Raw genomic sequence first — 13,270 nt, 5'->3', positions numbered from 1 at the left:
GTATGCTTATGTATATCTCTCTTTTTAAACCAGGTATTCCCAATCCCCAGTCCTATTTCAGCACTCAAATCTACAAGGTCTTCACCATTTCCAATTACAACACTGAACACCCCATGTACACAAATTATAACCTCAACTGCCACATTACTCACCTTTGCATTCAAATCACCCATCACTATAATCCAATTTCGTGCATCAAAGCTGCTAACACATTCACCCAGCTGCTCCCAAAACACTTGCCTCTCATGATCTTCCTTGTCATGACCAGGTGCATAAGCACCAATAAGCACCCATCTCTCTCCATACACTTTCAGTTTTACCCACATCAATTTAGAATTTACTTTCTTAATGCTCTATCACATACTCCCACAACTCCTGCTTCAGGAGTAGTGCTACTCCTTCCTGTTCTTGTCCTCATACTAACTCCTGACTTTACTCCCAAGACATTCCCAAACCACTCTTCCCCTTCACCCTTGAGCTTCATTTCACTCAGCCAAAACATCCAGGTTCCTTTCCTCAAACATACTACCTATCTTTCCTTTCTTCTCATCTTAGTTATATCCACACACATTCAGACATCCCAATCTGAACCTTTGAGGAGGATGAACACTCCCTGCTTGACTCCTTCTTGTTTCCCCTTTTAAAAATTTAAATACAAGGAGGGGGGTTCCCAGCCCCCTGCTCCTGCCCCCTTTAGTCGCCTTCTACGACACGCAGGAGTACGTGGGAAGTATTCTTTCTCCCCTATCCCCAGGGATATGTTCAGATGTATATGTTCATAAAATCTTACTATTATGTGTAGTTATTTATGACTATCCTGGTCACTGTCTTTTTCAACTTTTTACCTAGTAACCATAAAATTCGTATATACATGTGTATTTGAACATAATTGTTCAAAATAACTTCTTCAGAAAAAATGAAGTTACTGCTAATTAAGTTTTTGTATGTACAAATATAGCCTCAAGTGGCAAAAGAAATATACCAAATGCTAAGTAAGAATACTGACCTCTGTACAATTTTTTTGGGTACATCTATCTACTGGATATACCCAAAACATAAGCTATAAAGATATATGGAAGTGTATTACCACAAAACCAAACAGTCATTAACTGTCTTACCTTTAGAATTCTAGCATCATTATATAAACAATGAACTGTGCTTTGGGAGAGCTGATCTTCATCATCATCTGTTTCCCATCTGAAGTGTCTTCTTTCCATTTTCTGGAAATCAATTAAAAAAATAACTCTAACCCTTTTCATATATTCATTAACTTTTTCTATAAATCAATAACACATGCACAGAGAATCATAAAATAGCTTACATAATTTTCATGAAGTTTGTCTGGAAATTAATCTAATTATTACAAAACAGTTAATAATACAATACTTCTCCAGATATATATCTGCAATTAAAAATGTCAAAAATGTTAAATGTAACTCACTTGTAAAGACTGTAACATAACTTCAAACATTCCTCTAGTATTATTTATTTGTTATACTTTATCGCTGATTCCCGTGTCTGCGAGGTAGCACAAGGAAACAGATGAAGAATGGCCTAACCACTCATATACACACACACATATATATATATATATATATATATATATATATATATAATACTTCCCACGTATTCCCTGCGTGTCGTAGAAGGCGACTAAAAGGGGAGGGAGCGGGTGGCTGGAAATCCTCCCCTCATATATATATATATATATATATATATATATATATATATATAAATGCCCATACACTCACATATACATACATATACATACATATATACACATGTATATATTCATACTTGCTGCACAGCATCAGACTAGGAAGGAGCAATGTGGTTTCAAAAGTAATTGAGGGCGTGTGGATCAAGTATTTGCCTTAAAAAATTGCGAGAAATGTTTAGAGAAACAGATAGATGTGTATGAAGCATTTATGGATCTGGAGAAAGCATATGATAGGGATGATAGAGATACCTTGCGGAAGGTCTTAAAAATATTTGGTATGAAAGGAAAGCTGCTGGAGGCAGTGAGAAGTTTTTGTCAAGGTTGTAAGGCATGCATACAAGGAATGATCTCTTTTTCCACACATTCCTCAATACTCCTAGAATCTTCGCCCCTTCAGCCACCCTGTAACTCACTTCTGTTTCCATAGATCCATTTGCTGTCATGTCCACTCCCAGGTATCTGAAACACTTCACTTCCCCCAAATTTTCCTCATTCAATCTCACGACCCACCTCACTTGTCTCTCGTCCTGCTAAACCTAATAACCCATCTTCTATTGACATATACTCTCAACTTCCTCTTTTCACACACTCTCCCAAACCTAGTCAACAACTTCTGCAGTTTCTCACTTGAATTTGCCACCAATGCTGAGTCATCAGCAAACAACAACTGACTCACTTCCCAGCCCATCTCCTCCCCTACAGACTGTATTCTCACCCCTATCTGTAGGAAATGAGGGGGCTTTGGAACATCCTTTTCAGGTATGGCTGTATTTGCTACCAATTAGAATTTTTTCTAGTAAAAAATCTTTGATCCATTTCCTTAGTTTACCTTTAATATTTTGTTTGGCTACCTTCCCTTATCAAACTGTTTTAACAAAATCTGAAAAACTATGCCCATTCTCTTTCCTTTGAGCAGTTTTACATGTCACTGTACAGAACTGAGAGCTGAGTTTGTGAACTGTCACACAGGGAATGAGGGGGCTTCAGAACATCCTTTTCAGGTATGGTTCTATTTGCTATCACTCAGAATTTTTTCTTGTCAAAAATCTTTGATCCATTTTCTTTAGTTTGCCTTTAATATTTTGTTCGGCTACTTTCCCTAATCAAACTGTTTAACAAAATCTCAAAAACTATGTCCTCTCTTTCGTTTGAAGTTTCATATGTCACTGTAGAGAACTGAGAGCTGAGTTTGTGAAGTAGAAAAATATACATTAGCCTTTACATAATTTTTGTTAATCACATGTTCAAGGAAGTGTTTATTCATTAATCTTATGAACTCTAATTATAAGTAAATAGGACACTGAACTAAGTGGTTTACACTGTTTTGGCACTGTCTATGAGTACATGTGACAGCAGATGGAACTATGAGACCTCAAGTAACCCATAGGGTGAAAGAAGGGACTAAGGAACGGATGCATTATGAAGCATGTGAAGGAAGTTTGCATCTGTCAAGGCAAGGAAAAGTATTTTCAGAGATATAATAGTTCCAGCAAATTTGTATGGATGTGAGTTTTGGGCTTTGAATATAATCAAAAGTAAGATGAAAGATGTGTGAGACAAGAAATGCCTAAGGATGATATGTGATGTGAAGTATGTTCAAATACAATGATGGGATGAACATGATAGACTGATTAAGAGAATCTATGTGTCACAAAGAAGACTTTGGTGTATCATGGCTAGAACATTCAAGAGGGTGAGAGACGAGCATGGGAGAGAACGAAGCTGACTGGTATGGTATGGGGGAATGGGGAGGGGCATATGCTGTCAATCAAGGTAAACAATGGGGTAATCAGTACGGCTTGGCTTTAGATGGCAGCCATTGGTTCTGGAATACTACACATGACAGATATTGAGGAAATGTAAAAATGAGGCCAATGTCAATTTGTTTTTGATATTACCTTGCAGAGGCAGGAGAGATAATTAGGCAAAAAAAAAAGTTCCAAAAACTTAGATGAGTAACATATCCAACATAATCAATAAACCAATTTACGTGGTTATACACTATAGGCAATATTTCACTTCATCTTGCATGAACAAGGAGAAACATATTTTACAGTCTTACCACAAAAAGAGATGCTCTGTGGAAGGTATTAAGAATATATGGTGTGGGAGGCAAGTTGTTAGAAGCAGTGAAAAGTTTTTATCGAGGATGTAAGGCATGTGTACGTGTAGGAAGAGAGGAAAGTGATTGGTTCTCAGTGAATGTAGGTTTGCGGCAGGGGTGTGTGATGTCTCCATGGTTGTTTAATTTGTTTATGGATGGGGTTGTTAGGGAGGTGAATGCAAGAGTTTTGGAAAGAGGGGCAAGTATGAAGTCTGTTGGGGATGAGAGAGCTTGGGAAGTGAGTCAGTTGTTGTTCGCTGATGATACAGCACTGGTGGCTGATTCATGTGAGAAACTGCAGAAGCTGGTGACTGAGTTTGGTAAAGTGTGTGAAAGAAGAAAGTTAAGAGTAAATGTGAATAAGAGCAAGGTTATTAGGTACAGTAGGGTTGAGGGTCAAGTCAATTGGGAGGTGAGTTTGAATGGAGAAAAACTGGAGGAAGTGAAGTGTTTTAGATATCTGGGAGTGGATCTGGCAGCGGATGGAACCATGGAAGCGGAAGTGGATCATAGGGTGGGGGAGGGGGCGAAAATTCTGGGAGCCTTGAGGAATGTGTGGAAGTCGAGAACATTATCTCGGAAAGCAAAAATGGGTATGTTTGAAGGAATAGTGGTTCCAACAATGTTGTATGGTTGCGAGGCATGGGCTGTGGATAGAGTTGTGCGCAGGAGGATGGATGTGCTGGAAATGAGATGTTTGAGGACAATGTGTGGTGTGAGGTGGTTTGATCGAGTAAGTAACGTAAGGGTAAGAGAGATGTGTGGAAATAAAAAGAGCGTGGTTGAGAGAGCAGAAGAGGGTGTTTTGAAATGGCTTGGGCACATGGAGAGAATGAGTGAGGAAAGATTGACCAAGAGAATATATGTGTCGGAGGTGGAGGGAACGAGGAGAAGAGGGAGACCAAATTGGAGGTGGAAAGATGGAGTGAAAAAGATTTTGTGTGATCGGGGCCTGAACATGCAGGAGGGTGAAAGGAGGGCAAGGAATAGAGTGAATTGGAGCGATGTGGTATACCGGGGTTGACGTGCTGTCAGTGGATTGAATCAAGGCATGTGAAGCGTCTGGGCTAAACCATGGGAAGCTGTGTAGGTATGTATATTTGCGTGTGTGGACGTATGTATATACATGTGTATGGGGGTGGGTTGGGCCATTTCTTTCGTCTGTTTCCTTGCGCTACCTCGCAAACGCGGGAGACAGCGACAAAGCAAAAAAAAAAAAAAAAAAAAAAACACAAAAAGATAAAATAACAATAATATTTAAAAAAACAGTATTCTTCATACCACTGAAGGCTTAGATGTGCGACATGGAGGTGGGATCCAAGGCCGTGGATGAAGGTGTAATGGACAGGAGCAAAGTTTTGATTCACGATGTTTTAGAGCTTTTAAAAACTTTTGATACTGACGAAGCCTTCTGTTGTGTAACATCTGTATGAGTAAAAGTTATAAAGTGAAGACAAAATCTGCATTACTTTTAAAACAGATTTACAAAGACCAATGTTTTCAATGATGATACACAGATTAAATGACAGCCACAACTATGAATGAAGGGTAAAGTTTTCTCACTAGCTTAATTTTACAATACTTAAAAAGTTAATGATATGAAACAAAGAACATCTGATCATTTGCAACACAAAGGAAACTTGGAAAGTATTACCAACTATAGTATCATATACTATGAATACATAAGTGATCCACATTTCCTGTAATATTCCTAAGGCATCAAAAAAACTTTTAAGAATCTTAAAGGTCCTGCAAATGTGGCAATAAATAGTATTCCTCTTCATAGTTCCATTCATATAATTATAGCATGCTGATACCTGAGAAAAACCAATCTGAAAGAATAAAACCTGAATCTATATATACATTATATATTTCTTATTTTCATCATACTTTGTCACTGTCTCCTGCATCAGCGAGGTAGTGCAAGGAAACAGATAAAAGAATGGCCCAACCCATCCACGTACACATGTATATACATACACATCCACACACGCACATATATATACCTATACATCTCTACGTATACATATATATACACACAGACATAAATATATATACCCATGTACATAATTCATACTGTCTGCCCTTGTTCATTCCTGTAATAACCACATCATCAGGGGAGACACAAGAGAGAAATATAACAGTCAATTGATATAAATCAAACAGACAAAGCTAGCGTCCTAACTTCGTCTCTTCGATGTATATCAACTGACTGTTATATCTCTCTCTTGTGTCTCCCCTGATGATGTGATTATTACATGAAAGTGCATCTGGGAACTTATTGTGTTTCATTTTCCCCATGGAATCATAGAAATATATATATATATATATATATATATATATATATATATATATATATATATATATATATATATATATATATATTTTTTCATACTATCCATTTCCCGCGACAGCGAGGTAGCGTTAAGAACAGAGGACTGGCCCTTTGAGGAAATATCCTCACCTGGCCCTCTTCTCTGTTCCTTCTTTTGGGGAAAAAAAAAAAAAAAAAAAAAAAAAAACGAGAGGGGAGGATTTCCAGCCCCCCGCTCCCTTCCCTTTTAGTCGCCTTCTACGACACGCAGGGAATACGTGGGAAGTATTCTTTCTCCCCTATCCCCAGGGATAATATATATATATATATATATATATATATATATATATATATATATATATATATATATATATATATATATATATATATATATATGAAAAGTTTTGTGTGGCCTGGATGTGAGCGGGGGGCTGGAAATCCTCCCCTCTCATCATTTTTTTTTTAATTTTCCAAAAGAAGGAACAGAGAAGGGGGCCAGGTGAGGATATTCCCTCAAAGGCCCAGCCCTCTGTTCTTAACGCTACCTCGCTAACACGGGAAATGGCGAATAGTTTGAAAGAAAAAAGAAAAAATCTTGTTGTTCCCTAATTTGACATGTTCTTCCCTGTTTCAAAGAACTATTCAGGTCCATATCATCAAGGCCATCAAGAAACTTGAAATCAGACACCAGTTCTTTTTCAGCACATAACACCACGAACTGAGCACCATTTCCATCTACCTTACAAAATACACAATACCTCATTATAGTGATATCTGTCTGTTGTAGTTTTATACATTTTCCAAGATTTTTCCAAGATTAGTTTTTGATTTTGCATAGTTTTACAAGTTTGTATCAGGTGACCTACATCAACAAATTATTAATCATTTTCTCATCATCATTCTGTGACAGTCATAATTATAAGGGTTGGCTGAGATCGAAAGTGCATGACATGGTTTTTTCCTAAGTATGTACGTACCATGTGCTGAAGTTATACAGATCATGAAACAAATTATCAAATCACAGTCTCATCATGACTCATATCAGTAATAAGGGTATGCCAAGATCATTACTTTAGTGTCAGCAAGAGCCAAAGCATCAGCCAATGATATAAACAAGGACACAATCTGGATGGCACACACAATGTCATGATGGTATTTCTGAATAATTATGGTATAAGTGAGCCAAATATATAAACAAGGAGGCAATTTGGATAGTATAAACAATGTCATGATGGTATATCTAAATAACTTTGTCATAAAAGCAAGTGCACTGCAGTGCTATATAAAAAACAAGGTAACACCACCAATAAGTGAGACATGTCACAAAATACTGTTTTTAGCAGTTACCACTATCTTACAAATACACACTGTCTACAAGTTTTCTATCATTCTTTGGTAAATTAAGGCCCACATCACTTGTATCTTGGTTGTTTTATTATTCCTGTATGCTCTTTCACTTCATGAAAAAGAAATATTACATAGCATACATATGATGTATGTCAATATTTAGGCTACCAATCTCATGAGAGAGATATGGATTTTCTTTTTTTGACTGGCTACAAATTATTTCCTATTATATCAGATTTTGTTCCACCAGTTTGTTTGAACACAATTTTGATAATATGGATGGCATAGACTGTGTTATTCTGGTATATTCAAGCAAATTTTGGAGTTTTGTCACACCCCTTTTCAATATAAGCACAAACCAAACATGAAAAAAACAGAAAAACCTATCGGAAAAGAAAAAAGAATAACACAGTGTCTGCCATTCAAAGTGTTTAAATTGAGTTCAAACACCAATACATATTTGTAATATTGAAATTATAAAGTTGAGAAACCAATTCTCTCATGATTTGAAACTCCATCTTAGAATTATAAAACAACCAAGAAACAAATAATACACACCTTAATTTAAGCATAGATATGTAATTAGTCATTTACAGATAATTACTATAATCTATGTGAATTATGATACAGCGCTGGTGGCTGATTCATGTAAGAAACTGCAGAAGCTGGTGACTGAGTTTGGTAAAGTGTGTGAAAGAAGAAAGTTAAGAGTAAATGTGAATAAGAGCAAGGTTATTAGGTACAGTAGGGTTGAGGTTCAAGTCAATTGGGAGGTAAGTTTGAATGGAGAAAAACTGGAGGAAGTAAAGTGTTTTAGATATCTGGGAGTGGATCTGGCAGCGGATGGAACCATGGAAGCGGAAGTGGATCATAGGGTGGGGGAGGGGGCGAAAATCCTGGGAGCCTTGAAGAATGTGTGGAAGTCGAGAACATTATCTCGGAAAGCAAAAATGGGTATGTTTGAAGGAATAGTGGTTCCAACAATGTTGTATGGTTGCGAGGCGTGGGCTATGGATAGAGTTGTGCACAGGAGGATGGATGTGCTGGAAATGAGATGTTTGAGGACAATGTGTGGTGTGAGGTGGTTTGATCAAGTAAGTAACGTAAGGGTAAGAGAGATGTGTGGAAATAAAAAGAGCGTGGTTGAGAGAGCAGAAGAGGGTGTTTTGAAATGGTTTGGGCACATGGAGAGAATGAGTGAGGAAAGATTGACCAAGAGGATATATGTGTCGGAGGTGGAGGGAACGAGGAGAAGTGGGAGACCAAATTGGAGGTGGAAAGATGGAGTGAAAAAGATTTTGTGTGATCGGGGCCTGAACATGCAGGAGGGTGAAAGGAGGGCAAGGAATAGAGTGAATTGGATCAATGTGGTATACCGGGGTTGACGTGCTGTCAGTGGATTGAATCAGGGCATGTGAAGCGTCTGGGGTAAACCATGGAAAGCTGTGTAGGTATGTATATTTGCGTGTGTGGACGTATGTATATACATGTGTATGGGGGTGGGTTTGGCCATTTCTTTCGTCTGTTTCCTTGCGCTACCTCACAAACGCGGGAGACAGCGACAAAAAAAAAAAAAAAAAAAAAAAAATATTATAATAAAAAAAAAATGGGTGTTTGAAGGAATAGTGGTTCCAACAATGTTATATGGCTGTGAGGCATGGGCTATAGATAGGGTTGTAAGGAGGAGGGGAGATGTACTGGAAATGAGACGTCTGAGGACAATATGTGGTGTGAGGTGGTTTGATCGAGTAAGTAATGAAAGGGTAAGAGAGATGTGTGGTAACAAAAAGAGTGTGGTTGAAAGAGCAGAAGAGGGTGTAATGAAATAGTCTGGTCACATAGAAAGAATGAGTGAGGAAGATTGACAAGAGGATATATGTGTCAGAGGCGGAGGGAACAAGGTGAAGTGTGAGACCAAATTGAAGGTGGAAGAATGGAGTGAAAAAGATTTTGAGCAATCAGGGCCTGAACATACAGGAGGGTGAAAGGCGTGCATGGAATAGAGTGAATTGGAACGATGTGGTATACCGGGGTTGACGTGCTGTCAATGGATTTAACCAGGGCATGTGAAGAGTCTGGGGTAAACCATGGAAAGTTTTGTAGGGCCTGGATATGGAAAGGGAGCTGTAGTTTTGGTGCATTACACATGACAGCTAGAGACTGTGTGAACAAATGTGGCCTTTGTTGTCTTTTCCTAGCGCTTCCTCACGCACACGTAGGGGGGGGGATGCCATTTCATGTGTGGCGGGGTGGTGGCGGGAATGGATGAAGGCAGCATGTATGAGTATGTACATGTGTACATATGTATATGTCTGTGTATGTATATGTATGTACATGTTGAAATGTGCGTGTGTGGGTGATTATGTACATACATGTGTATGTGGGGGGTTGGGCCATTCTTTCATCTGTTTCCTTGTGCTACCTCACTAACATGGGAGACAGCGACAAAGTATAATAAATAAAATAAATAAATATAAATTTCAACTAAAAACAAATTCATCTTACAAACAGGGTCCACAAACATAACCTATTCATGAGTCAGGGACCCCTTATAAAGTAAGGGCCTGGTGTGGGAGGCAATAGCTAATGTAGGGGTATCACTACAGGAGCTGTGGGAATGCATGAGAGTATGGAAGTAATAAAGTATGGAGAGTAATAAAGTTGATATATGTCAGAAGTGAAGGGCACAAGGAGAAAGGAGAGAAAAAATTCAAGAAGAAAGAAACAGATTTTGAGTGCTTGGAGCATGAACATGCAGGAGGGTGAAACGTGTGCAAAGGATAATATGAAATGGAGCAATGTGGTATAGCAGCCAGAGGAAACCATGGAAAAGTCTGTGGGGCCTTATCATGGATATGAGGTCTATGGTTCTGGGGCAATAAAAATGACAGCTTGAGAATCGATGTGAGCATATAAGGACTTTTACTTTGTTCATGGAACAACTTTGCAAAACAGAAAGCGGCAAACAGGGTGGGAAAAACTGTAATACATCTGTGAAAAATCATCAAAACCAATGACAACCTCACCTAATTTCCTTAGCTGTCAAGAGTTATCTTAATACTTAATAATCTCACAAAAATATACCAGTAACACCCATGAGTGAGCATCATGCAAATACCAACAAACACATGATAGACCAAATGGGTATGTGACTCCAGCAGCAGACAAATTTAGTTTTGGTATATATGTCTAGCACACCATCTGCCAACTAAGTGAGGTTTTCCGAAGGTCCTTTGATTTTTTTATTAGTGTTCTCAAGTTTTACTATAATAGCTTCACAGTTTCCTTGATGTATACAACCTTCATTACTACTTCCTTTAACTAGTATCATTCACTACACTAAAAGATTTATGCTCCACAACTGTTATTGTTTTCTCTAAACACTACACTAGCAATGAAAAATAAAATCACTCAATATCTAAAGTTAATAATGGAAAACTAACTGGACTTTTAGTAACTATAACTATTTCATATACGTGCCACACGTACCTGCATGTTGAAAAAAGATGAACTAAACTGGACTTTTACTAATTCTACTTCATGCTACAGCTTAAGACAACGGCCACATACCATCCTCCAACAACTGAATCGATGCAGGTAAGGGACTAGTCTTGACGAGATTTGTATGGGATATGGAAGTGTACACCCGATGGTGGGTCAAGATGAGAAACTGGTCCATGTGATAAACTGGTCCATGTGATAAACTGGTCCATGTGATAAACTGGTTCATGTGATAAACTGGTCCATGTGATAAATTGGTTCATGTGATAGACTGGTCCATGTGATAAACTGGTGTGATAAACTGGTTTAGGCAACAGACTGGTCTACGTGATAGACTGATCGTAGCAAGGGACTGGTCCAGAGAACTGACTGGTCCATGTGATGGACTGGTCCAGTGGTGATACCGATAGTCTCAGGTTAGATACTGATACAAGTAATGGACTGGTACTGATGATAACCCAGTCCAAATGTTGGAGTAGTTTAGGTAATGGACTGGTACATATGATGGCTCGTTCCAGATAATGGACCGGTCCAGATAAAGGTCCTGATCCCGGCAAAAGGCTGGTCTAGATGTATTAATCTAAGTGATAGAAGAGTCCACGTGAGAGAATGGTCTTGGTAATGGACAGGTCCAAGTGAGGTACTACTCAAAGTAAGGAACTATTTTAGATGACCGACTGGTCCAGGTGAAGAACTTATCTAAGTAGGAGTACTGGTCAAGATAACGGGCTGTTCCAGTTAAGCTTAGAACAGGTCTGTACAACAGACTGGTCCACCAAGTAAGGGACTGATGTAAGCAACGGTCAGCTCAGTTGAAGGTCGAAAAGGTAAGAAATATTTTGTTGGTCGGTTTGGCCTCGTCAACGGCGCCTTTGTTTACGTTCGTATGTATGGCTCGCTTCCTCCAATACAACAAATACAACTTGCTCATCTATTTCAATATTTATTACCGATATCTTTCTTACAAACTTCTCTCTTTTTCCTATTCTTTTTTCTCATTTTAATCCAAAATGCATATAATAACTTTGGACAAATATATGCAATGGGATAACGGACGGGTTAAATATATATATATATATATATATATATATATATATATATATATATATATATATATATATATATATATATATATATATATATATATATATATATATATATTCCCTGGGGATAGGGATTCCCTGGGGATAGGGGAGATAGAATACTTCCCACGTATTCCCTGCGTGTCGTAGAAGGCGACTAAAAGGGAAGGGAGCGGGGGGCTGGAAATCCTCCCCTCTCGTTTTTTTTTTTTTTTTAATTTTCCAAAAGAAGGAACAGAGAAGAGGTCCAGGTGAGGATAATTCCCTCAAAGGCCCAGTCCTCTGTCCTTAACGCTACCTCGCTATCGCGGGAAATAGCGAATAGTATGGAAAAAAAAAAAAAATATATATATATATATATATATATATATATATATATATATATATATATATATATATATATATATATATATAGTGAGTGGTGGGATGAAGAAGTAAGATTATTGGTGAAAGAGAAGAGAGAGGCATTTGGACGATTTTTGCAGGAAAATAATGCAAATGACTGGAAGGTGTATAAAAGAACGAGGCAGAAGGTCAAGAGGTGAAAAAGAGGGCAAATGAGAGTTGGGGTGGGAGTATCATTAAATTTTAGTGAGAATAAAAAAAAATTTCTGGAAGGAGGTAAATAAAGTGCGTAAGACAAGGGAACAAATGGGAACATCAGTGAAGGGCGCTAATGGGGAGGTGATAACAAGTAGTGGTGATGCGAGGAGATGAGCGAGTATTCTGAAGGTTTGTTGAATGTGTTTGATGATAGAGTGGCAGATATAGGGTGTTTTGGTCGAGGTGGTGTGCAAAGTGAAAGGGTTAGGGAGAATGATTTGTTAAACAGAAAAGAGGTAGTAAAACTTCGTAGAAGATGAAAGCCGGCAAGGCAGCGGGTTTGGATGGTATTGCAGTGGAATTTATTAAAAAAGGGGGTGACTGTATTGTTGACTGGTTGGTAAGATCATTTAATGTATGTATGACTCATGGTGAGGTGCCTGAGGATTGGAGGAATGCTTGTATAGTGCCATTGTACAAAGGCAAAGGGGATAAAAGTGAATGCTCAAATTACAGAGGTATAAGTTTGTTGAGTATTCCTTGGAAATTATATGGGAGGGTATTGATTGAGAGGGTGAAGGCATGTACAGAGCATCATATTGGGGAAGGGCAGTGTGGTTTCAGAAGTGATAGAGGATTTGTGGATCAGGTGTTTGCTT

The 13,270-nt window shown here is 38.2% G+C and overlaps 1 protein-coding gene across 3 annotated transcripts in view; it reads right to left on the bottom strand.

Annotated features, from left to right (window-relative positions):
- The window catches only part of LOC139765708 (uncharacterized), an 82,045-nt gene that overhangs the window by 35,782 nt on the left and 32,993 nt on the right, over positions 1–13,270 (bottom strand). For 2 of the 3 annotated variants that reach the window (XM_071693488.1, XM_071693489.1), the window contains exons 2-3: positions 5,106–5,249; positions 1,119–1,220 (exon numbers count right to left, since the gene is read on the bottom strand). In XM_071693488.1, the coding sequence (XP_071549589.1) occupies positions 1,119–1,220; positions 5,106–5,249 (246 nt within the window). Of the gene's footprint in view, positions 1–1,118; positions 1,221–5,105; positions 5,250–11,055; positions 11,886–13,270 lie in introns of those variants that run through there. The other variant, XM_071693490.1, reaches the window with a different exon arrangement.

Source organism: Panulirus ornatus, chromosome 55, assembly GCF_036320965.1.
Source record: "Panulirus ornatus isolate Po-2019 chromosome 55, ASM3632096v1, whole genome shotgun sequence".
NCBI lineage: Eukaryota > Metazoa > Arthropoda > Malacostraca > Decapoda > Palinuridae > Panulirus > Panulirus ornatus.
Note: the sequence above shows the minus strand (reverse complement) of the source record. Positions and strands in the feature narration are given on the sequence as shown.